The 24,719-nt window shown below is 42.7% G+C and overlaps 1 protein-coding gene across 4 annotated transcripts in view; it reads right to left on the reverse strand.

The window, feature by feature from the left end:
• Positions 1-20,348: 20,348 nt before the first annotated feature.
• LOC115087006 overlaps positions 20,349-24,719 on the reverse strand; it is a 326,242-nt gene continuing 321,871 nt past the window's right edge. For all 4 annotated transcript variants that reach the window (XM_029593593.1, XM_029593595.1, XM_029593598.1 and 1 more), the window contains one exon: positions 20,349-20,985. In XM_029593593.1, coding sequence (XP_029449453.1) covers positions 20,846-20,985 — 140 coding nt within the window. In that variant the 3' untranslated portion in view covers positions 20,349-20,845. The remainder of the gene's footprint in view (positions 20,986-24,719) is intronic.

Raw genomic sequence — 24,719 nt, forward strand, 5'->3', positions numbered from 1 at the left:
CTGGGAGGACATAGACTTTGCACGTGTGGACTGGACTCCGGGCAGACTCTTGTCCTGTTCGGGAGTAGCTTGGGTACATCCCACTTGTTCTGGATTCATCTGACTGGGCGCTAAGAAATGAGAAATTACTACTTATCTGATAATTTCCTTTTCTTTAGGATAGTCAGATGAATCCAGTTTCCCTCCCTTTGCTGCCAAATGGTCCTCCTCTATGGCTACGTGTTACGGGGTTACTGATAAGTGTTCGTCCTATCCCTAGACTAGTGTTAATATATTTTTGTCTGCTCCGTGTTGCCTGTTGGCCGAGTATTGAAATGGTTACTGTTTAATCAAGTTTTGTTAGTCTATCCACAGTTGCTTTTGAAAAGAATACTGGCATGCTGATGTCACTGCAGGGGTATATGTACTTTGACGTCAGTTTGCTCTGTCTCCATTTGCTGGTAGAGGTGCATAACCTCACTTGTTCTGGATTCATCTGACTGTCTTAAAGAAAAGGAAATTATCAGGTAAGTAGTAATTTTTCATTTAACATTTCCTCTCACCTCTGGGAAAGGGGAGGATAATGATGAGTGATGAACATTTCTCAGTGTGGGGTTGGTTTTTTTTTTGGGTGGAAGAGGGGAATGTAAAGTGTTGTAGCTTTTACCCCTCACCTCCAGGGGCTTGCTGCCACTTCCTGCCAGTATTCTTAGAAGCACAGAATCATGATGTCTGGGCAAAGCCAAAAGAACAAAGAGGGGTGTGAACATTTTATGATGCATGGTTTCCTTCTTTGGTACAGAAGGTTTCATATGATTATGGATATAAACCAATGGCAGAGCAGCTTTCAAAATGCTCAGTGACATCATAATGTGCTCTGACCTGAGATTTCAGTGGAACCAAACTAACTGGTTTCCTTATAGGAAATAAAAAAACCAAACCAAAAAAACAGTGATTCTAAGTATTGTGGGCACCTGTAAAGTATAAATAGGGTTAATGGAAAAGAAAATTATTCCTTACCTGCTAATTTTCATTCCTGTAGTACTGTGGATCAGTCCAGACAGTGGGTTGTGTCTCCCTTCCAGCAGATGGAGTCAGAGAAAAGCTTGAAGGGTGCTCTCTTATAACCTGGAGCGCCCTCTGCGTCCCTTCAGTATTGAGTATATCAAAGCAAGAAGAAACCATGGAATGGATCAAGTAAACCAACCTCAAACTGTAACTATGTACAAGAATGTTTTGATTAGAAATTGTAGTGAGAACAAGCTTGCAGAAGGAACCATTGGCAATACATGAACAGTCCTCATACTGTTAATCATTCAAGCTGATATTCAAAAGTACTGTGTAGATGATCCCAAAACCCATATCTACTCTTAGGGTGGGCATCTGGACTGATCCACGGTACTACAGGAACGAAAATTAACAAGTAAGGATTCATTTTCTTTTCCTTATATGTACCCGGATCAGTCCAGACAGTGGGATGTACCAAAGCTTCCCAAGGTAGGGTGGGCCCCGGATAGGCCTGCTCGAATGCCCTGAGCGCTAAAGGAGCCAAAACCCGGTGATTGGAGATTTAAGCGATAGTGACGTGCAAAGGTGTGCAACAATTTCCAGGAAGCTGCTCTGCATATGTCCTGCGGCGAGACTGCCTAGCTTTCTGCCCAGGAAGCTGCTTGAGTACGGAGCAAATGAGCCTTGATGCCCTCTGGAGGTGGCCGACCAGCACCAATGTATGCTGAAGAGATTGCTTCCTTTAACTAGCAAGCAATTGTGGTTTTAGAAATCTTGTTCCCCCTTTTGGTTCTGCTCTACAGGACAAAGAGATGGTCCGATAGGCGGAATTCATTCGTAGCCTCCAGATATCGAATTAGGATGCGCTTGACATCGAGCCGTGTAAGTTTTCTGGGATCCTTATCAGGGAAGGATGGTAGTTCCACCAATTGATTCAAATGAAAGGCCGAGACCACCTTTCGCAGGAAAGATGGAATTGTGCTCAAGGATACTCCCGAATCTGTGAAACGGAGGGAAGGCTCCCTGCACGCCAAAGCTTGAAGCTCCGAGATCCGGCGGGCAGAACAGATGGACACCAGGAAAACTATCTTCAGAGTGAGGTCTTTGAAGGTAGCTCTTCTCAGTGGCTCGAAAGGAGGACCACCTAGAATCTGAACTCCTTTAGAAACCGTACTACATCAGGATGTGACGAAAGAGGAGCTCCATCCAGGTGATGGACGAGGGAACCAAGGGCTGCCACCTGAACCCTCAGGGAATTGTATGCCAACCCCTTCTCCAGGTTTCGCTGTAAAAAGGATAGTATCTGGACTACTAAAGCACGACGTGGAGATACACCTGTGGATTCACACCAGACCTCAAAGACTTTCCACACCTGTACGTAGGAGGTGGAAGTGGAAGTCTTCCTAGCCTTCAGGAGGATGGAAATAACATCCTCCGGGTAGCCCTGTCTCCTCAACCTGCGCCTCTCAAAAGCCAGGTTGCAAGACAGAAGCGATCTGCCCGGTCGAAAAATACAGGACCCTGACACAGAAGGTTGGTAAGATGTCCCAGGCGGAGAGGTCTGTCCACCGTGAGGTTGACTAGGTCTGCAAACCACAGTCTTCGTGGCCATTCTGGCGCCACTAGAATTACAGGACCTTGGTGAATCTCTATTCTTCGAAGTACCTTTCCCACCAGGGGCCATGGCAGGAATATGTAAAGTAGGAGGTTTCACGGCCACCGGAGGACTAGGGCATCCACTCCTTCCGCGCCGTGCTCCCTTCTGTGACTGAAGAAGTGTAGAGCCTTCGCGTTCTTTTGAGTGGCCATCAGATCCAGATGGGGAGTCCCCCACCGGGCAAAGAGGAGAGCCACTGCTTTCTCAGAGAGTTCCCACTCTCCGGGATCTATTTATTTATTTTTAATTTTTATATACCGACATTCTTAATTCCGATGTAAATCATACCGGTTTACATTAAACAGAATAGCAGGAAATAAATTTCCATAGTCTAATACAAAGAACATTTCTAATTAAAATTATTAACAAGCGAAAAGGAAAGGTAAAGAATTGGATTAAAGTTTAAATAAAAGAAAAATATAAAAGATTTTTTTTTTTTACAAGCACAAGGGTTGCACATACAAGCACTATGTGTTGATGGCTTAAGAAATCCGCTTGGACATTGTCCACTCCTGCTATGTGGGACGCCGCCAGGCAGGAGAGGTGGAGTGCCGCCCATGCCATTAACTTGTCAGTCTCCTGAGAGACATGGCGGCTCTTTGTTCCTCCTTGACGGTTGATGTATGCTACCATAGTGGCGTTGATGGCGAGTATCCAATGGCTTGTTGATTAACTAGGGGGAAGATACGCTTCAAAGCTAGATGAACCGCTCTGGTTTCGAGATGATTGATCGGCCATGTCGCTTGCATTGACATCCATCGTCCCTGTGCCGACTGTGTTTGACACACAGCTCCCCGTCCGGAGAGGCTGGCATCCGTGGTGATGATCACCCACTGTGGGATCTCCAAGTCCATTCCCTGCAGCAAGTGATCCAGACTGAGCCACCAGCTCAGGCTGTCCTTGGCAACTTCTGGCAGCGGAAGGAGTGCATGGTGCTCCTGAGAACAGGCTTCCAGCGGGAGAGTAACGCCCTCTGCAAAGGACACATATGCGCAAAGGCCCAAGGAACCAAATCTATAGTTGAAACCATCGAGCCCAGGACCTGGAGATAGTCCCATGCTGTGGAAGCGCTGTACCTGAGAGATAAGCGACCGAGCTCAGTCCTGACGCAGGAAGACTTTGCCCAAATTGGTATCGAACCTTGCTCCTAAGAAGTCGAGCGTCTGAGAAGGGAGTAAAGCTGCTCTTGGCAAAATTGACAACCCATCCGAGAGAGTGGAGAAGCTGCAAGGCTTTGTCGACCACCTGCTGGCAAAGGTCCAGGGACTTCACTCGAATGAGCCAGTCGTCCAGGTAGGGGTGGACTAGAATCTCCTCCCTCTGTAGGGCTGCTGCCACCACCACCATGATCTTGGTGAAGGTGCGGGGAGCGGTTGCTAGGCCGAAGGGCAGGGCCTGAAATTGAAAATGTTGACAGAGGATTTTGAAGCGAAGGAAGCGTTGATGTTCCTTGAGGATGGGGGATGTGGAGATAAGCCTCCGTCAAGTCCAAGGAGGCTAGGAATTCTCCTAGGTGTACCGCCGCTATTATGGAGCGTAACGTCTCCATCCTGAAATGTTGGATCCTGAGGGCCCTGTTGACCATCTTGAGATCCAGGATTGGACTGAAGGAGTCTGCCTTTTTGGGGATGACAAAGTAGACGGAATAATGGCCTAACCCGTGCTCCTTCGGGGGCACCGGGAAGATGGCACCTAAGTCCATGAGCCAGTCGAGCGTCTGATGTACTACATGTTGTTTCTTCACTGGGCTGCAGGAAGAGAAGAGAAACCTGACCCTTAGGGGTCGAGCAAATTCTAAAGCGTAGCCGTGCTGTAGAATATCCAGAACCCATTGGTCTGAGGTAATTTTGACCCACTCCTCGTAGAAGAGGGAGAGACGTATCCCTGTCCTGGGGGTTGAAGAGCGGGCTGGTAATTCTTCATTGGGAAGACTTGGAAGAGGCCCCCTGAGGGAGGCTGTCTTGAGGTGGTCTTCGACCGCGAAAGGAATGAGACCAGGACTGTGACCATGAGGAAGGAGGTCTTTGAGAGGCCGGTCTTGACTGTCAAACGCCGCTGACCCCGGAATCGGCTTCTAGTAGAATTGAACATCCTGGAAGTCCAAGGACGATCCTCCAGCAGCTTATGCACCTTGTTCTCTCCCAGGGATTTGATGAGTTGTTCAAGATTCTCACCAAACAGTAATTTGCCTTTGAAGGGGAGAGCTCCCAGCTGAGTCTTAGACGAAGAATCAGCCGACCAATTACGGAGCCAGAGGAAACGCCTGGCAGAGACTGCTGATATCATTGATCTGGCCAGGACGCGGAGTAAGTCATATAGCGAATTTGCTCCATAAGCTATTACTGCCTCTAGGCATTCCACCTGTTGCGCTTCCTCTTGTGGCAGGTCTTGAGCACTGAGCAGCTGTTGGACCCATCTGAGACCTGCGCGCTGCATTAAAGAGCTGCACACTGTGGCTCTTACCCCCAAGGCTGATACCTCAAAAATCCTTTTGAGGTAGACTTTGAGCTTCCGATCCTGGAGGTCTCGAAGGGCGGCCCCACCCATGACTGGGATGGGTAGTCCTTTTTGTGACCACCATTACTGATGCATCTACCTTAGGGACTTTGAGGAGTTCTAGGAATTCCTCCGGGAGAGGATAGAGCTTGTCCATAGCCCTTCCTACTCTCAGACTAGACTGGCAGGAGCAGGTAAGAGAACCTCCGCTCAGAAAACAATGACTTGGTTTTTTACAAAAAGCAGAGGAATGTCGCCTCTCTGCTAGCGCTGCCCCGAGGAAGGCGGCATCTCGGGGCAGCGTCTCAGGGGGGAGAGGTTGGACCACCTGGAAGTCAGAGAAGCCTGAGAAGGAAAAAGTACAAAAACTTACCAAATCTACTCTGAAAAATGCCAGGTAATACTGCTACCAGTTCTGCCTGCAAGTTTGGAAGTGACTGAGAAGCCAGAAACCCTTTTTTTTTAAACTTTATCCATCCAGTGAAAGAATTTAAGAAGGAATGAGAGAGAGAGAAACCTAAACTATCCTGCTGTAGCTGAAATGGGGAACCACATGTTCTGCAACCTTCATCTGCTGGAGTCAGAGAAATACTGAAGGGACGCATGCTATAAGAGCACCCTTCAAGCTTTTCTCTGACTCCATCTGCTGGAAGGGAGACACAACCCACTGTCTGGACTGATCCGGGTACGTACAGGGAACACTTTTTATTCATGGCAGAAATTAAAATGAAATTGGATGAATAGTTCAAAAGTTATTGAGAGGATGGGGAAGGCACATACACACAGAACAGGACATGATGAGTTTATAAGATTAGTTTTCTTGTAGAAATCTGCTAAAAAGGACACAGTCAGGTGCCTCACAGACAGCAAAGAAATCAATAAGTGCAAACCAGCTAAAAAGGGCTTGCTAAACTCCTTCACAAACCTAGGAAATGCACATATGCAACCATTGATTGCATAGACTGTAAGACCATCTCTGGGGGAGCTATTGCATGCCCTTGGCAGTCAAGAAAAGAAGCAGAACAAAACTCAGATACAAAAGGATAATGAAGCATGAGCAAAGAATGCACAGAAGAGAAGATGTGTGATGTAACCAAGAAAGACAAAGATAAGCAACATAACAGACTTTACTCAGGGGTGACAGAAAAGCACTTACCTTTCCATTATATGCAACAGAAGGCTGTGCCCAAAACACAGAGAGATAAAACTTATCCGGATAGTTATCTTAACCAGATAAGGTTGACTATCACTACTGATCCGGCTAAGTTAGCTGAATAAGTAGCATCTCCTCAGACTATCCTTAATCCACCCACTACTTATCCAGCTAATTGGCAGCCGCTGAATGGATATTCAGCCATCACCACTTAGCGGATAAACCCATACTTATCCGGCTAAGGAACGCTGAAAATTGGCCTCAGAAAGCAACTGGCATGCATGTGTTTGTACATACATGCCAGCATACAAGACAGATGCCACATGAAAAGATATTTGCAAATTGCACCAACACCATGATGAAAGAAAACAGTTATATACAGGGAAATACTGACAGGCTGTCTTTTCAAACCAGAATTGGTGCTCTGGGCCATTATATCCCTTGATGGTTCTCCATCAGTCACTGGTCACCCTACTGCAGGCTGGCTACTGGGAAGCAGATAGGCATGACCCATTGGATGGTATGAAAAATATTTTAAAAAGGACATGTTGGTGAACCGAATCCAAGTGCAACATACAAAGTAAGTTACAAATAAGACTCACACTTATTCTAGTATGGAAGTAAACAGGTCTGGTTTTAAGGATATCCACAATTAATATACATGATGTGTATTTGCATGTATATTCATTGCGGATATCCTGAAAAACAGACTCATTTGTGGATCTCACCTTTACTTGTACCACACAGACCCATCTATACAGTGTTTGGAACCTACCTTATTCGCACAGAGAGTCAGAATTCAAGACATGGCAGACTTACCATAGTTAGCAGGACAATCCACTGTAATAGACCACTTCATCCTGAAAACCAGCTGAAGGAAAGATGTGGATGGTGACAAAAAGGGTTGGCCCTGACTATCAAACTGGCTTCCAAGTAATAAGCATAATACTTGCATGTTTGTACTGTGTCCAGTGCCACTGCTAGGGCAATGCAAGACCAGCATTTAAAGGGCCCATGTCTGTTGATCCCTTTTAGTGATTTTACATATGCAGGCTTAACAAAGGGGCATGAACAGTGAGTGGCGACACTTTTTAGCCTTCAGATGTGTCAATTTGTGTGTACCTGGCATGGTTATCTCCATAAGTACTAATATGCATCCCTTTCTGAGCAATAATAATCAGAGGTGTGCAAGGAATCCCCAGCTTAGAAGGCAATAAGCCAACTCATATGTATGATGGATATGGTGTAGAACAATGGTTCCCAAACCTGTCCTGGGGATCCCCATCCAGTCAGATTTTCAGGATATCCTCAATGAATATGCATGAGATAAATTTGCATGCAGTGCATGCAAATATCTTCCATGTGGATATCCTGAAAACCTGTTTGGGAAACACTGATGAAGATGGCAGGGTGCTTGGAGTGAGTGTATGAAGGGAGAGATGTCTTTATTAGGGAGTAACTGATGGGGATGTAGGGTAGGTGATGCAATGATGGCACCCTCTTTGTAACAGATGGGATCCAGTGGCCAGTGCCCCTAGCTTTGATGGCTTGTGTAGAAGGGGGCTGCAAGATTATGAGGCCTTGATAGCAATGCAGATAATTAAGATTGGTGTGGAAAGTCAAGGTGCAAGGGGCCAGCATCTCTTTGATACCTAAAAGGGCACCTACAGTCTCTGTGGTGAGGAGCCAACCGATGCAGCTAGCAACATCTTCCATGGCACAGTGAAGCTTCGTGGTGCCAGGTTTGTTTTATTTATTTATTTAAAATTCTTATATACCGACATTCCTGTATAGTATACAAATCACACGGGTTTTACTCTGATATAACTGTATTGGCACTGAAAAGAGCACCTTTATTATCCTCAGCACAGGGTGTCTTTATGTTGAGAAGAGCGCAGCCCTCGATCATGGAAGTAGTACCTTGACACAGAAAGAATCCCTACCTATTCCAGTGATTCAGTCTGGTTTAGTCAACAGGCACATAGCACATCAGTGCCTACTGTTTCCTGGGAGCCGGTAACCACAGCAACAAGTTTCTCTTTATCACATCCAGTACCTGTAGGTCAAAGTGTGTGTCAGAGAAAGATGACTCCCTGTTTACTCCAGCACAAATGGGCCCCTCCCTGCAAATGGCTCCTTGGAGTTGGTGAAGAATTTCTTCTCCTTACTTTTGGAGGAGTAAAGAGGGAAACTGAAGCCTCTCTTGTCCAGGATGGAGGAATTTGGCTCTCAAAGTGGTGTCCCAGAAGGTTCCCAGGATGTTCAGATGTCTCCCCAAGGAGCTTCACCAGGTAGCGGAAGCCTGTTTAGTGCCATTACCTGTTCCTCTCCCCTGGGTGTCTCTCCTAGGAAATCAGAAGAAGATGGGGAGGGATCAATTTGGTTTGAGTTCCTACTGATGTTGTTCCCCTCAGAGCATCAGAGATCTTTTCCTCAGCCACTATCTTCTCACTGTCTGAATCATGTAGAAGGTTTCACATTGGTCAGATGAAGCATCCACATGGATCCCATCTGACCCCTCCCCCCTTGAAGACCTCTCAGTTCCTGGAAAATATGGTGCACACATTATCTATTAACCTCAGGAAGGAAGAGGATCCTAGAGTGGATGTTATAGGTCTATTGCAGGTCAGTCAGCTCCCTATTGAATCTGCTTCTGTGCTAGTTCATGGCCTTTAAAGGGACCTCCAACTGAGGATGTGGGAGAGCCCTATGCTTTGTTTGCTGATGGTGCGCAAGATTGATTTGAAGTATAAGACCCAGCTCTGGGATTTGCAATAGTCCAGATTCTGCACCACTCTGTCTGGAATTGTTTTTAAAGAATGCAAAATGCTTGAGGTAGCATTCTAAAACAATTCCTGGGAAAGATCAGAAGGCCCTCGACATATTAAGAAAAAAGCTTTTCAAGGGACAATGCTCGGTGCTAGGACTGTGACCCACCAGCATTTTATTATGAAGTGTGTCTTTGAGTGTGTAAGAAATTGAAACCACTGTGGATTCAGGATTGGAACCTTAGTGGTCAGAGTTCCAGTGACTTCTGCCAGATTCAGAGGAATGGGGTAAACAATTGATTAGATCTAGTTATGAAGCCTTCAACAGTCCAACTAGAATATCTGCAGTGTCTGTTGGAGCCAGGCAGCTAGCTTGACACCAGGTGAATGGGCTCAGAGAAGATATGCATGACCAATTGACAGATGCCCATGTACAGGGGAAAACCTATTTGAGAACAAGGTGAAAGAGACAGTGGCGCACTGATTAAGGAAAATCAATCCAACTTGCAATCATTTTCCATGGTGCTAATGGACCAACCTTCTACTTCCATGTGATCATATTTCTCTTAAAAGAGGCTCTTTTTCCAAAGGAAGCCATTCCACCCTTATCATAGGTAGGGGTTTCTGCTGCCTCATCCTTAGCAGCTCCCATCCAGAGGGCATTGAAGGGAAAGATGATAGCATAAGGTTCAACTACCATCATAACCCAAGCTTTGGACAGGTTTTTGGCACTCCTGGCACCCATTTCCTGACCACCACTGGGAGGAAGGGTTGCGTCCTCATTTTCTTCTTTCTTTCTTTAAGGTATTTATTGCCCACCCCTTCATGTACATTTGGGGCGGGATACATAAAAAACCCCCCATATATAATATAATAAAAATGTAAAAAAACAGACAAAATGAGCAATCATATTGCAGAGATAAGTCATCAGGAATTCATCAGAGGAGAACAGCAAACAGCTGCAGGATATAAAACAGGAGCACTTTAACCACTGAAGGTAAAGGCATCATATAAATGAGTTTTTAGGAGTTTTCTAAATAACTTAGTTTCCTTCGTGATGCTTATATTTGTGGGTAGTGAGTTCCACAGAGTGGGACCAAAAATAAAAAAGAAGCATTCATGTGTTATAGATAGGACAACTTTGGGGATGGGACATCTAGCAAGAGCTGATCAAGTGAATGGAGAGCATGGAATATGTAAAGTTGAGCAAATCCATGGAGAAGATATGTTATTTATGAGATTATGTATAATCACTGCTGTTGTATATTGAATTATCCAGTGTACTGACAATTTGGATCCCAAAGGGCCATAGAAACATTTCTTTTTGGGGCTATCTTCTCTGCTTTTTCTCAGAATGAGCTTGCATCAGAAAGGACAGGTGGGTCCTGAGAATTGTGCAGTATGGCTACTGATTGTATTTTCTCATTTTCTCCTAAACTGGAAGTTAATGTAGTCCCAAATTCTCACTACAAAATCTACTCAACTGTAAGTGGAGATAACATCCTTCCTACAGCAGAAGGCTTTGTAGTTCATCCCTTCTCAGGAGTATGGCATAGGGTTGTACTCCCAGTATTTCTTAATTCCTAAGAAGCTGGGTGGTTTAGGCTCATCCTGGATCTGCGGAACTTGAGCAAGTTGCTGGTTCAGAAGTTCAAAATGAATTTGCTCCAAGTGATTCTCTCATTTGCTCAACCAAAAGGACTAGATCTAAAGGACACATTTGCTCCTATCCCTATTCATCCGGCATATTGGAAATTTCTCAGAATTATGTGGGGAAAGGGGGAGGATGCACTATCAATACAAGGTGCACCCATTTAGCCCCTTGGCTGCACTGAGAGTGTTCAAGAAGTTCCCAGCAGTAGTAGCAGTGCAGCTATGGAAGCAGGAAGTATATGTTTTTTCATATCTGGTGACAAACGCCTCCTGAAAAGGCATCCTGGAGTCCCTTCAAATGATGATTCAGCTTCTTCAGTCATGGATTCATCATGAATTTTCCAGAGTCCAAATTCATTCCATCCCAGAGGATTCAGTTTATAGGGGCTGGATCAATTTGCACCAGAAGAAAACTTTTGTACCAGTCTAGAGAGACAGAACTCTAGAGGACCTTGCAAATTCTCTTCTGGAAAGTAAATGCATGTCAGCAAGGTCAGTCCTTATTTTGCTGAGTCACATGGCAACAGCTATCCAGGTGATCATGCTGGCTCATCTCAACATATGTGGCCTATAATGGGATCTCAAGGTTCTTGCCTAGGAATTTCTGCTGTGATTCCTAGCACATCAAATGTTATCATCAGGGGCTGGGGGGCTTAAACTAGCAATTCATGCAGAGAGTGTGGTGGAAAGCCATTTGTAAATCAATCTGTTGTAACTGTGAGCCATCTGGTATCGGAGCTTTCTCACACCTCTCAAACAAGAGAATCTTGATCTAAACGGACAATCAGGTGACCATGTTCTATGTGAACAAACAAGGGGGCATGGACTCAATCGCCTCTGTGAAGAGGCCCTAAAAATCTGGTCATGGACCTGCCACCATTTAGCCCCTTGGCTGCACTGAGAGTGTTCAAGAAGTTCCCAGCACTAGTAGCAGTTCCTACTTCTAAGTGATTTATCTCCTATGCTTCCAGAATACACTCATGGACTGGATCAGCAGAATCATTCAACTACATGAATGGTCCCTAGATCAGAGGAACCTTGGTGATTGACCTGTTTGCTTCAGAGGACAACCGTAAGGTCATTTAGTTCTGTTTCATGAGCAGCTTCAGATCAGCTCCCAGTGCTTTCATGCTAGACTAGAATGCCAAGCTGCTCTATTTATACTCCTAAAACTCCACTCATCTCCAGGATTGTCTAGAAGATTCAGTAGGACAAGGCAAGGGTCATTTGCTTTGTCAGGTATGACATCCTTATCTCCTCTATCTGTTTATTCAGTCTTCGATCCAGCTAGGGATCTCTCTGACTCTCCTTACCCAAGAGGAAGGGAAACTCTGCCACCAGAATCTTCCATCGTTGGCCCTCATGGTATGGATGTTCAGTGCACAGTAGTATCTTCTCTGATCCTTCCCAGGGAAGTAAAGACATTCTGATTTTTTTCTAGGAAGCCTTCCACTAGAAGGTCTTATAGCTCCAATTGGAAGAGGTTCTCTGCATCATGCGAGACTAGCCATCTCATCTCCTCCTTTTCTGGTCCAAGAGACCTTCTCAAATATCACTTCATCTCATCATCAGACCTCAGCACTTCTTCTGTCAAAGTGCATCTCAGTGCAATTGCAGTATATCATTGTCGCATGGACGGAGCATTTATTTTTCTCCATCCCTTGGTGTCCAAATTCATGAATGGACTGTGGTATTCCAAACTTCTTCTCTGAAAGCCACAGTTCTGAAGAACCTTTAATGTGGTATTGACTCAACTCATGAAACATTCCTTTGAACATTCATGTGGAAGGTGTTGTTTCTTGTGGCTATCACATTGGCGTGAAGAGTGAACAAATTACAGGCCTTTGTTTTCTATTCATCCCACCCTTAAGTTTTTTCACAACATAGTTGTCCTCTGCACTCATCCTAATTTTCTCCTGAAAGTGATGACTATATTCTACCTTAATCAAGAAATCGTACTGCCCACATTCATTCCAAACTCACATACACACAAAGGGGAAAGAGCGCTTCACTTCTTGGACTATAAGAAAGCCCTAGCATATTACTTAGAGTGGTGGTCCCCAACCCTGTCCTGGTGGCCCACCAGCCAGTCGGGTTTTCAGGATATCCACAATATCCATGTGCATGCAAATTTTCTCTCATGCATATTCATTGTGGATATCCTGAAAACCCGACTGGCTGGTGGGCCCCCAGGATAGGGTTGGCCACCACTGACTTAGAGGACTAAACCGCACTATCAAGCATCTCAGTTGTTTCTTGCAATCCCAACAGATTGGAAAGAGCAGTGGCCAAAAGAAATCTTTTCAATTGACTAGTGGACTGTACAGTACACTGTTGTGTTCTAGCTGGAATAAAGCTTATGGACTCTGACAAGGCTCATCAAATAGGAGCCATAGCCACCTCAGTGACTCATTGATGACATCTGCAAAGCTGCTACTTGGTGTTCCATTCACATCTTCACATCCCACTGCTGTCTGAATAGTTTGAACCGGGGAGACAGTACCTTTGGACAAGCAGTTCTATGCAGCTTGTTCTCCCAATAGTCCACTCCTCACAATAGGGGACTTGAGTTGATTATAAGTTAATTGCTCCTGCAAGTCAATACTCAGCTTGGGATTCCCCATTCATTATGGCTGATTTCATCCTGCTTGTTGATGGAGAAAGCAAAGTTGGTTACTTATAATGAGGGTTCTCCATAGACAGCAGAATAAATCAGCTCTACAGGTATTATCCACACTCTTCCCTGGACAATCAACTGCTATGCTTAAGTTCTGGAAGAGATTGAGGAGTTCACGAAGCAGCAACTGAGCATGGTAACTCCCGACATGCTCAGCAACTTTTCTGAACTGTTTTAGCTGGTCGGTGTCGTTACCACTAGATGATGTCAACCACTCTTTATGGCTGATTTATCCTGCTGTTTATGGAGAACCCCTATTAGAGGTAAGAAACTGCTTTTTTTTTTTTTACTGTATGTGAGTGTTGAAGTTTTTCATAATTGATTCCTTTGAGATTGAATAAATATTTTAGAGAGTATAAAATGAGGAAGTGTGTGGGCAAGGGGGGATGGACTCGTGGCATTGCTGTGAATTATAAAATGAGGAAGTGTGTGGGCAAGGGGGGATGGACTCGTGGCATTGCTGTGAATTGCCATGCAGAAGGTCTTGGAGGGTCAATTCCCAGCCCAGGTCCTCCATTCACCAGATTGGCTAGGACTGGGGTTGATGCAGAGGCAGCATCCACAGCTCTGAAGAGGGAGGCAGCCATAGTCATGGCACAATGGTGACACCTAGTGGCTCGATATAGGCCCCATTATTGCAGGAAGCCCTGGCGCATGGCTCATAGCCAAAGACTGGTGCTATAATTACTGGATTGAAGCAAGTTAGGAAGAAATATAAAATAGGAAAAAACAAATGACTGGATAGCAGATCTTCACCCTGGTCCTGATTCAGCTGTAAGCCCTAAGCAACAGGAGGAAACTACCAGGTTAAAAAAAAAAGTGTGGGGAGCTGCTTTTGGCTTCTTGCTCTTCGATCATTCTGACATCATGGCCCTTGCATGCTCACGACACTTTCTTTAGCTTATTTGGAAGAGGCCCATCGCCTGAACAACTTTTTCATGTCCAAAAAGAGGTTCATGCATGAGAAAATGAGGTAGTAATGCATTCTGCAACTCAGAGCAGGGTAGGCTTGAAATTCATCCTTATATGCAATTTGACCTCCTATGCAGCCTCTGCTCCAGCTCTGAAGAGCATTTATTTATTTTTGCTAGCCTTCCCAAATTGCTATTTGCCACAGTCTCTTTTTTAGCCTCCAGTTGAGGGAATTAAGCCCTATGAGCCAGATTTTAATACCTACGCGCGGGTGTAGATTTTATAACATGCGTGCGCAGCTGCACGCATGTTATAAAATCTGGGGTCGGCACGTGCAAGGGGGTGCCCACTTGGGCACCTTGCGGGTGCTGAGCCCTAGGGGAGCCCCGATGGCTTTCCCTGTACCCTCCGAAGCCACTCTGAAATCGGAGCAGCCTTGGAGGGAACTTTCCTCCCCCCCCCCCCCCCCACACCTTCCCCTCCCTACCTAAACCCCCCCTAACCTTTAACTCATAAGTTGTACCTGCCTCTGGGCAGGTATAGGTTGTGCACACTGGCACTCGGTCCCGCCCCTTTCACAAAACCCCGGGACATACGCGCGTCCCAGGGCTTGCATGCGTTGCTGGGACTATGCAAAATAGGCTCGGCGCGCTTAACCCTTTTAAAATCTGCCCCTATATATATAGGGAGCAATTTTTAAATTTCTGCAGGGTTTCTCTCTGAAAATTCTGGGGCTGGCAGGACTGTGGGCATTTTAATACCCATGAACTATGCAGGTGCATAGTCTGTGCTGGGAAGTATGTGTGGGGATTTCAACATGAAATCCCTGCATGCTCTTGGCGGACCCTGCCATGTCTTTGCTCCTCTGCAGCAGGCGTAAACGTATCCATGCTGTGAAATACTGAAGAAGGAAGGCAGTTATTAGCCCCTAACTTTACAGGGATAAATGCTTAGCTCCAGATCTTACCCAGATCAGATCTTTTGAAAATTGTCCTCCACATTATGTATTTCTCTTTCTCTATCCACATATACACCTTAGCTTTATGATAGTACCTTGTATTGTTTCTGACAAGATTACATGAAATGGACCATTTCTTTCTAACAGTGTCAGTGCCTGTAACAGGCAACAATTAACATGACACCACACTAGGGCCGCCTTTAGCTAGCCTGCACCCTGAGCAATAACTGAAATTGGTGCCTCTCCCTCCCCCCTTCCCTTCAGTGGCAACTCTGGCAGAGCGCACCCTCCTTCGGTTGTCACGGTGTCTCCAGCACAGCATCCCCCTTTCCCTAGCTATTCCCCTGCCCAGCATATTCCTTTTTCTTTTCCCGCCACCCTTACCCCTTCTCCCTGCCCTCATGATGGGGAAGGGGTGCTGACAAGGTGGCGCTCCATTTCTGCATGGTGCCCTGTGCAACTGCACAAGTCACACCCCCCAAACGTCTGCCATGCACCAAATCCCCTGTTTCGGAAGACACTATTTTAATACATGAATAAAGTAGTATGGCTGTTTGGTTACTCTGATTGGATATTTATAAATAAAGATCACGCACTTGATTCTGTGCCTAACTTCCAAGAGCTATGCTTCCTTCATCAAGTCAGTGTAGTGATTCTGCATAATTCAGCTCAAGAAAGCTAGTTACTAATGTATTCAATTATTCCAATACAAAGTTATCATCTACTGCTTGTCTTTTGCCCTTTATTTTATAATTCATGGAAAAGTAAATATAGGCTCAGGAACAACTAGAGAGAGAACTTCTTAAAAAGTGCTTTCCCCATTATCTGCTATTGGCAGATGTTCTTTGGAAAAGAACCTCACAGACACTGCCACTAATTATCTTGACTTTGCATCATTATCCCCCTTTTAGAATATGTTTAAATTCTGGTGCTTGTGAAAGATATTAGATTCAAGGTACTGAAAACTGAGGACCTCCATTTTACTATAGAACAGGTAGAGCACAGGCAGTGCCTTTGGCCTATGTATCACAGCCTACTTTGGGATAGACCACCTTCAAAGGTGAGATTTCTTGAATGCATTTCTCATATTTTTCCATTTAGAAGGCAGTAATCTGCATTATTCAGTGTAAATTCCTATTGGATAAATAGCAATAAGAACTACCAAAGGTCCATCAAGTCAGTAGACTATCCAGGCATCATAGTGGATAATACTTTAAAATTGTCGGCTAAGTATGCTGCAGTAGTCAAAAAAAAGCAAACAGAATGTTAGGAATTATTAGGAAGGGAATGGTTAATAAAACAGAAAATGTCATAATGCCTCTGTATCGCTCCATGGGGAGACTGCACCTTGAATACTGTGTACAATTCTGGTCACCGCATCTCAAAAAAGATATAGTTGCGATGGAAAAGGTACAGAGAAGAGCAACCAAAATGATAAAGGGGATGGAACAGCTCCCCTATGAGGAAAGACTGAAGAGGTTAGGGCTGTTCAGCTTGGAGAAGAGACGGCTGAGGGGGGATATGATAGAGATCTTTAAGATCATGAGAGGTCTTGAATGAGTAGATGAAAATCGGTTATTTACACTTTCAGATAATAGAAGGACTAGGTGGCATTCCATGAAGTTAGCAAGTAGCGCATTTAAAACTAATCAGAGAAAATTCTTTTTCACTCAACGTACAATTAAGCTCTGGAATTTGTTGCCAGAGGATGTGGTTAGTGCAGTTAGTGTAGCTGGGTTCAAAAAAGGTTTGGATAAGTTCTTGGAGGAGAAGTCCATTAACTGCTATTAATCAAGTTTACTTAGAGAATAGCCACTGCTAATAATTGCATCAGTAGCATGGGATCTTCTTGGTGTTTGGGTAATTGCCAAGTTCTTGTAGCCTGGTTTGGCCTCTGTTGGAAACAGGATGCTGGGCTTTATGGATCCTTGTCTGACCCAGCATGGCAATTTCTTATGTTCCATCTATTAAGCAGATAAAGATTCAGGAATTAGTAAAAGCTAATCTTTTAAAGCAGGCCTTCAAATAGGTGCTGGGTATTTTCAAAATGATAAGAGCAGATTATTTTCACAGTTGTTTTGACAGCCTGATTTGTGTATTTTTAGGTCTTGTGGATTTTGTGTTATTTATTTTATTTGTTCATTTTGGTGAATTATATATTGTTTTTTAATAATTTTATTGAAGATGTTGTCAATGTAAACTGCCTAGCAATGTTGATAGTGCAAGATATAAATTATGGAAACAAATAAATACAATGTAGAAAGGTTACTGGGGGAGTCCAGCCATTCTGTTGACTGCCAAAGAAATGTAGAGCCAGGAAGCTGCTGAACTGAACAGGTTGAGAGAAATTCTGGGATAGGTGAAAAAGGCTGGAAAGAGAATATGCATGAAGGATGAGGATAGAAAGAGGGCTTTGGAGAAAAATGGAGTGAGAGGGAAAATGACTTACTGCATATGAATTTTAATTTAATTATAAATTAATGAGTCTGTTAAATGTATCATGGGCTTCTTGCAATATTATACCATTCTGTCTTTGCTCTTGTGTTCTAGATCACAAGAAGCCCTTAAAATCATTAATAAACTTATAATTTATAGCTGCTGACACTTGATTTATTTCTGATTATTTATAGTATTGGTTCTTAACTCAGTGATCTGGATTCATGTAGCCAGTCTGTTTTTAAGGATATCCACAATGAATATGCATTAAATATAGTAAAGGCATTGCATGCAGATATCTCGTATATAATTGTGGTAGAGATCCTGAAAATTAAACTGACCAGGTGGGTCCCAAGGATCAGATTAAGAACTACTAGTTTATGTTGAATCCTGTAAAGCCAATATTCAAAGGTATTTAGTTGGATAGCTCACATACCTATGGCCAAGTTTTCGATTGCTGAGGAAGGAGGTGGCGGGCCTTTTGGCTCAACTGTTTTGTAGAATTATTGGGAGCTTGGGGGACGGTGGGGGGGCGCACGGGCCCACCAGTCTGATTTTGGCATCCACTTTGGGGAATGGAAGGAGTGAGGGCTATGGCCTTGGGGCCAGACTTAATAAAAGTGTTACTGCTTAACTGGATATATTCTTTTTAATATAGCCGGTTAAACCTGAAGTTATGCAGTTACCTCTAGACAGATAACTTTAATTCTACCTGGCGCTATTCAAAAGATATACGGTTCGGTTTAAAGTTTTCTGGCTAAAGGTAGATGAATAACTTCGGGGATATTCAGCAGGATGTTTATCAGTGACAAGGAGCTATGCTTAATAGATGGAACATCTATTAAGCACATAAACACAACGAAGGAATGCTTTCACAAACTACACGTATTGAAAAGGCTGAAACCTCTCCTCCATTTTCAGGACTTTAGATCAGTCCTCCAAACAATTCTATTCTCAAAAATCGATTATTGCAACGCTCTGCTAATTGGCCTACCCGCTATTACAACCAAACCACTACAAATGTTGCAGAACTCGGCCGCCAGGATTCTGACTAATTCTAGGAGAGGTGAACACATCACACCTATTCTAAAAAACCTTCACTGGCTCCCTATTAAACAGAGAATCATTTTCAAAGTTCTAACCATAACCCACAAGACCTTTCACTCCCAAACTTCGCTTGATCTAAGCGACCCTCTTCGTCCCCACGCATCACTGAGACCCATCAGATCCTGCTTATTAGGCACTCTATATACACCTCCTGCTAAGTCACTACTTAAGAAACGTGCCTTCTCGACTGCTAGTCCTACCTTATGGAATGCACTCCCCACGGAACTTCGTCTCGAAACCTGTAATCGAACGTTCAGAAAAAAGCTAAAAACTTGGCTTTTTACAAAAGCCTTCACTTAAAGGTCTCTCCCTAGGTTTTTGACTCACCCTTGTCACACCCCATCATGTTAGAACCCAGACGCCATAGCCCTTAACTCCCCTGTTTAGCTCTACTTTACATCTATCTACACCCATGTTTAATAAGTCGGTTGTAATTTCCGACTCTGTTTTGATTGTTAATTTTATTTATTTGATATTTTGACTCTGTTATTGACTCTGTTTATTGACTCTTATTTGATTTTGTAATAACAATTTTAATTTGAAGTTTAACCTTTAAGTTGTCCCCAGCTCCATCCAAAAGTTCCCAGCATAATCTATAAGTTCTCATGTTGTTTGACCTGTGACTTGTTACCTCTTGTCTGACACAATGTTCGATTGTTCGATGTTTATTGTTCGATGTAATTTCCTACTTTGGTTTTATGTAAACCGACGTGATATGTACCAGTACATGAACATCGGTATATAAAAGCTCCTAAATAAATAAATAAACAAACAAATAAATAAATAAATAAAGCTTCATGAATCTAGAGAACAGCTTTTTTTGTGTTGCAGGATCCAATCTATGGAATACCCTACCTGATGAGCTTATGCTTGAAACATCCTTGCTAAGGTTCAGGAAATTGGTAAAAGCTAATCTTTTTAAGCAGGCCTTCAAATAGGTGCTGGGTATTTTCAAAATGATAATAAATATCCAGGAAATTTATCAGGCTAACTTTAGCTGGTTGTTAGCCAATGTATGCTTTTTTTGGATATAGACCTCTGTACATTTAAAGATAAGATGACCATATAAACCAGTGAGATATGTCCAATGAACATCGGTATAGAAAAATAAATAACTAAATAAATAACTCCATGTCAAGGGGAACAGAATGAGTGAATCCTGGTTGTGCCACATCATATGCATGGATATGTAGTTCTGATTTCCTTTTAGCAGGACTACATGTCCCTGCATGCAATGGGGTAGTCTCTTCCTTGACTTAAAGATATATGTTCAATTGCTTTAGTAAGACTTTCTTCCTATTCTGTGTTTATGATGGCAGTACCCTTTGCTGCTTCTGTGTTTCCCCTAGTTAGTAACATGAGCAAGAAGCTTTCTGTGGTGAGTTAGAGCCTGTAGGAAAAGAAAAGCTGCCATGGTGAGACTTCTACATGTCCTGGGAGAGGATATGCTGGATGAATGCAATGCAAATACAGCTACAAAGTAGACAAGAAGAATTTTAAAGCTGAGCTCAAAGCATGTCTTTTTAAATGCGCTTATACAGAGAATGAGTAACAGGCATACACCAGTATAACATCAGCCTTTTATTTTTATGTTTTTTTAATATATATTTATGATATTAACACCAAAGTCTTTGTTTTATGTGTTTATTAATTATTAGGAATAACAATGTTTATATTTTATGTGTTTTAATAAGATATATTATCCTTTAGGAGCATTAACTTTGTTAGATTTTAGCTATTATTTTAAAAGCTAAACTGTAAATTATTGTATTTATCTTTTTTAACATATTTTAGCTGTTATTACCATTTATTGTATTTATTGTATTTCTCTATTTTACTTGATTGTAAACCGTTGTGAAGGCCTTGCTGATGTGTGGTATATAAAAATAATAAACCATAAACTATGATAGGATTTATGTATGTTAAAGAAATTTGAAGCAAGTCAAGAAATGATCAATTAAACATTACCACAAAAAAACTGAAGAGACAACAAATCTGCACAAAAAGATACTGATGTTAGATGCAGTCCTCTTCCATACATTCATATCCAGCATTTAAAGCGGAAGAAATTCTGCAGATCTTGGTCATCCATTGATTTATTATGGATTCCAGCATATACTGTCTTCAATATGTTTGTTTTGAATTTCTCTTCAAGAATGGCCATGTATTTCTCCAAGCAGCCTGCAAACAGATGAACAACTCAGACTGAACTGCTATGCCTCTTTCCTTAATCTGCTGCATGCATAGAGTGACAATGCTGTAGCCATCAGGTCTACTACTTTATTTTATATCTAGTGGTGCTTTCTTCAATAAGCAAGCTGGCTTGAGAAGAAACACCTACATATTAATATTTGGGGTCTTTACTGATTTGACACAAGGTTTTGTAATTGTATGGGGAAAATGTTTAATACATTTTACAGAATTGGTAATTGCCATAGGATAAGGTTGAAAATATTCTCATTTTCTCCACATATTTCCCCCAGTTTTATGTTTATTGTATATTTTTACTTGATGTTTGTTTTATTGAAATCTGTCTTGAATGTTTACACAGCGATGGAATATACATTTTTAAATTAAAAAAAAAAATATAAACACTGTAGGTCTTCAGTGCACGGTAGAATTAACATGCCATCTAAATAACTGGTTTCTAGATATTCATGTGGGTTTTTATATGAATTGCATATATTCACTAATCCATGCACCCCCTTCACTTTAAATAGGGTAATTTTTCAAGTGTAGCCTGGTGCAGTTAGTCTCACACATGTTAGCACAGCAGAAGGTCGATATCTAGAATGTATACCCAGGAATAATGGTACTCGCTGGTGAAAAATCAAAATAACACAGGTGCTCCAATGTTCTTAATTCAACAAGAAGTGCTTTCTGTTCTCTACTAAACACTGGAATTATAAAGACATGTGCAGTTAGATTATTTTGTATGCCAGTAAATGCAATTCTTCTTGTGATATACTGGCTTAGTATGCAACATAGGCCTCTGTAAAATTAATGACTGTAAATTAATAAAAATATCTATTTACAGTGCATTTATGAAGCTTTATCCTTTCCCTTTCTGCTTATCAAATATATTTATTTATTTATTTAAAAATATTTCTATACCGTCTTTTCAAACTAGTTTGATCAAGACGGTTTACAGATTTCGATTATATAGAGCCATTAACCAAAGAAAAAAAACAAAAATAAAAAGTAAAATAAAATAAAACATCAAATTTAAAAAAGTATAGATAAGAAATAGAAAGAATAAAAATACATTATATTGTCATAATCCCTACTCATAAAATAGATATACTAATTTTTTTTAACAAAAATAGTCAAAGATAGAAAGGAAATAATAAATCTAAAAATATAACTCATATAAACCATATTCCTTCAAAATGTGTAATTGAATAGTAGATTGCTACAAAAAATGTGGCTTAAAAAAGTGAATTAGTCAATTTTCAAGATGAGCATATGCAATCTTAAATAAATAAGTTTTAACTGCCTTCTTAAATTCACTATGACTAATAATTTGCCTTAAGGTGTTAGGGAGAGAATTCCACAACAGCGGTCCTGCCACTGAAAAGGCCCTCTCCCTGGTCATATTGAGTCTTGCTATTCTAACTGTGGGAACATCGAGCAAATACTGAGATGACTAGGGTCAATATTATCCAACTAAATGGCAATTTCCTAGAATGTAGCAGATGAACTCAGGACCAATGGGTATAGTGTACTCCTGATAGCAGATGGGAGACGGAGTCAGATTTCAATCTGACGTTAGCCTACATATATCCGTGCAGGAAGCTTAGCTCTTCAGTATTTCTCCATCTCCTAAGCAGATAGGGCCACTACACACACTTGCACAGTGTTAGAAAATCCAAACCAAAGAAGAAATAAAATCTTACCGCTACAAGACAACCCCCGCTCTCCTGCGATGATACCTAAGGGTCCCTCCCCCAGTCTAGAATTCCTGAGGTGATTTCCGAGATCCCTCAGAGGCAAGCCTCGGTCCGGTAGCCGGTTCCCGGCATGGACTTAGCCCCCAGAGTGGATGAGAGGCAGCAGGTGCCAAACGAGCGCGGCAGTGAAGGTAAAGCAGAATTGCTTACCTTTTAATCGGTGTTATCCCAGGACAGCAGGATGTAGTCCTCACATATGGGTGACATCATATACATTTACACATATGGGTGACATCATATACATTTACTAACTAGGATTACTGTCACTGCCATAAATCCCTTATACAACACTTCTGGACACCACATACCAGTTTTCCATACCAGGGCTCCATCAGATGGAGCCCTGGTATGGAAAACTTCTGTCAAAAGTTTCTATAAACTTTTGGCTGGCACTGTGGGCCTACTGAGCATGCCCAGCATGCCATGATATTCTCGGCCACAGTGGTCTCCCTTCAGTCTCGTTTGTAGCAGAATGCGTAAACCAAAAAAATAAAATAAGAAAACATATCGGACCCAACTCCGCAGGCTGGCGGGTGGGTTTCGTGAGGACTACATCCTCCTGTCCTGGGATAACACCTATTACAAGGTAAGCAATTCTGCTTTATCCCAGGACAAGCAGGATAATAGTCCTCACATATGGGTGATAGCAAGTGTTGCTTACCTGTAACAGGTGTTCTCACAGGACAGCAGGTTGTTAGTCCTTACATATGGGTGATTAGCAAGCTACAGGCTGAGTCATTTTTATATTCTACCAACAGCATACAACTTGTGCAACAAGCACAACAACAGGTGTATTGCTGGGAAAAATGAGGCAGCCTGAAATCACAGCAGGATGGATGTAGAAGGAGTTGGAATTATACTGGAAATAAGTTCTTTAAGACAGATTGTCCAAAGGCTGAATCTTGTCATCCTTCTTTGTCCAAACAATAATGAGCTGCAAAGGGGTGAAGGGAACTCCATGTTGCAGCTTTACATATGTTGAGAATGGGCACTGAACGATAGTGTGCTACTGATGCAGGCATAGCCCTTTCTGAATGTGCTTTTACTCGCTCCTGGAGAGAAATATTTGCTTTTTCATAACAGAATTCAATACAGTCTGCTAGCCAGTTGGAGAGAGTCTGTAATGCTACCGCAATTCCTGGTCTATTTTTGTCAAAAGAAACAAAGAGTTGGGTGGATTTCCTATGGACCGCCGTGTGGTTCAGGTAAAAGGCTAGCGCACGTTTACAGTGTAATGTGTATAGGACTCTCTCTCCCTGGTGAGAGTGAGGTCTTGGAAAGAAATTAGGCAAGACTATTGACTGATTGATGTGAAAATCCGTTACTACTTTTGGTAGGAATTTTGGGTGAGTGCGAAGGACTAGTCTGTCGTGCAGGAACCTGTGTAGGGTGAGTATGTGACGAGAGCTTGCAACTCACTGACCCTCCTAGCCGATGTAATGGCTACTAAGAAAAATACTTTCCATGTAAGAATTTTTTTCATCACAGGAATGTAGAGGCTCAAATGGTGACCGCATGAGTCTCGTCAGAACTATATTTAGGTCCCATTCAATGACCGGTGGTCGAATGGGAGGCTTAAGGTGAAGTAAGCCTCTCATAAACCGACTTACTAGGGGTTGCGCTGTTATTGGCGCCTCCCCTATTCCATTGTGGTATACCGCTATGGCACTTAGGTGTACCCTTACAGAGGATGTCTGGAGACTAGAATCTGAAAGGTGGCATAGGTAATCTAGAAAAGGAGTGGGGCAAGAGAAAAGGTCAAAACCTTTTTGTGTGCACCACTTGGTAAATCTAGTCCCCTTAAAGTGGTAAGATTTACATGTGGAAGGCTTTCGTGAAGCTACGAGAATTTTAGAGACTTGTGTTGAAAGATTAAGTTGTTGCAGAATTTCAACATCCAAGCTGTCAGGGCAAGAGTTGTCAGGTTGGGATGATGCAACTTGCCCTGAATCTGAGTTACAAGAT

The sequence above is a fragment of the Rhinatrema bivittatum genome, chromosome 3 (assembly GCF_901001135.1).
Source record: "Rhinatrema bivittatum chromosome 3, aRhiBiv1.1, whole genome shotgun sequence".
Taxonomy (NCBI): Eukaryota; Metazoa; Chordata; class Amphibia; order Gymnophiona; family Rhinatrematidae; genus Rhinatrema; species Rhinatrema bivittatum.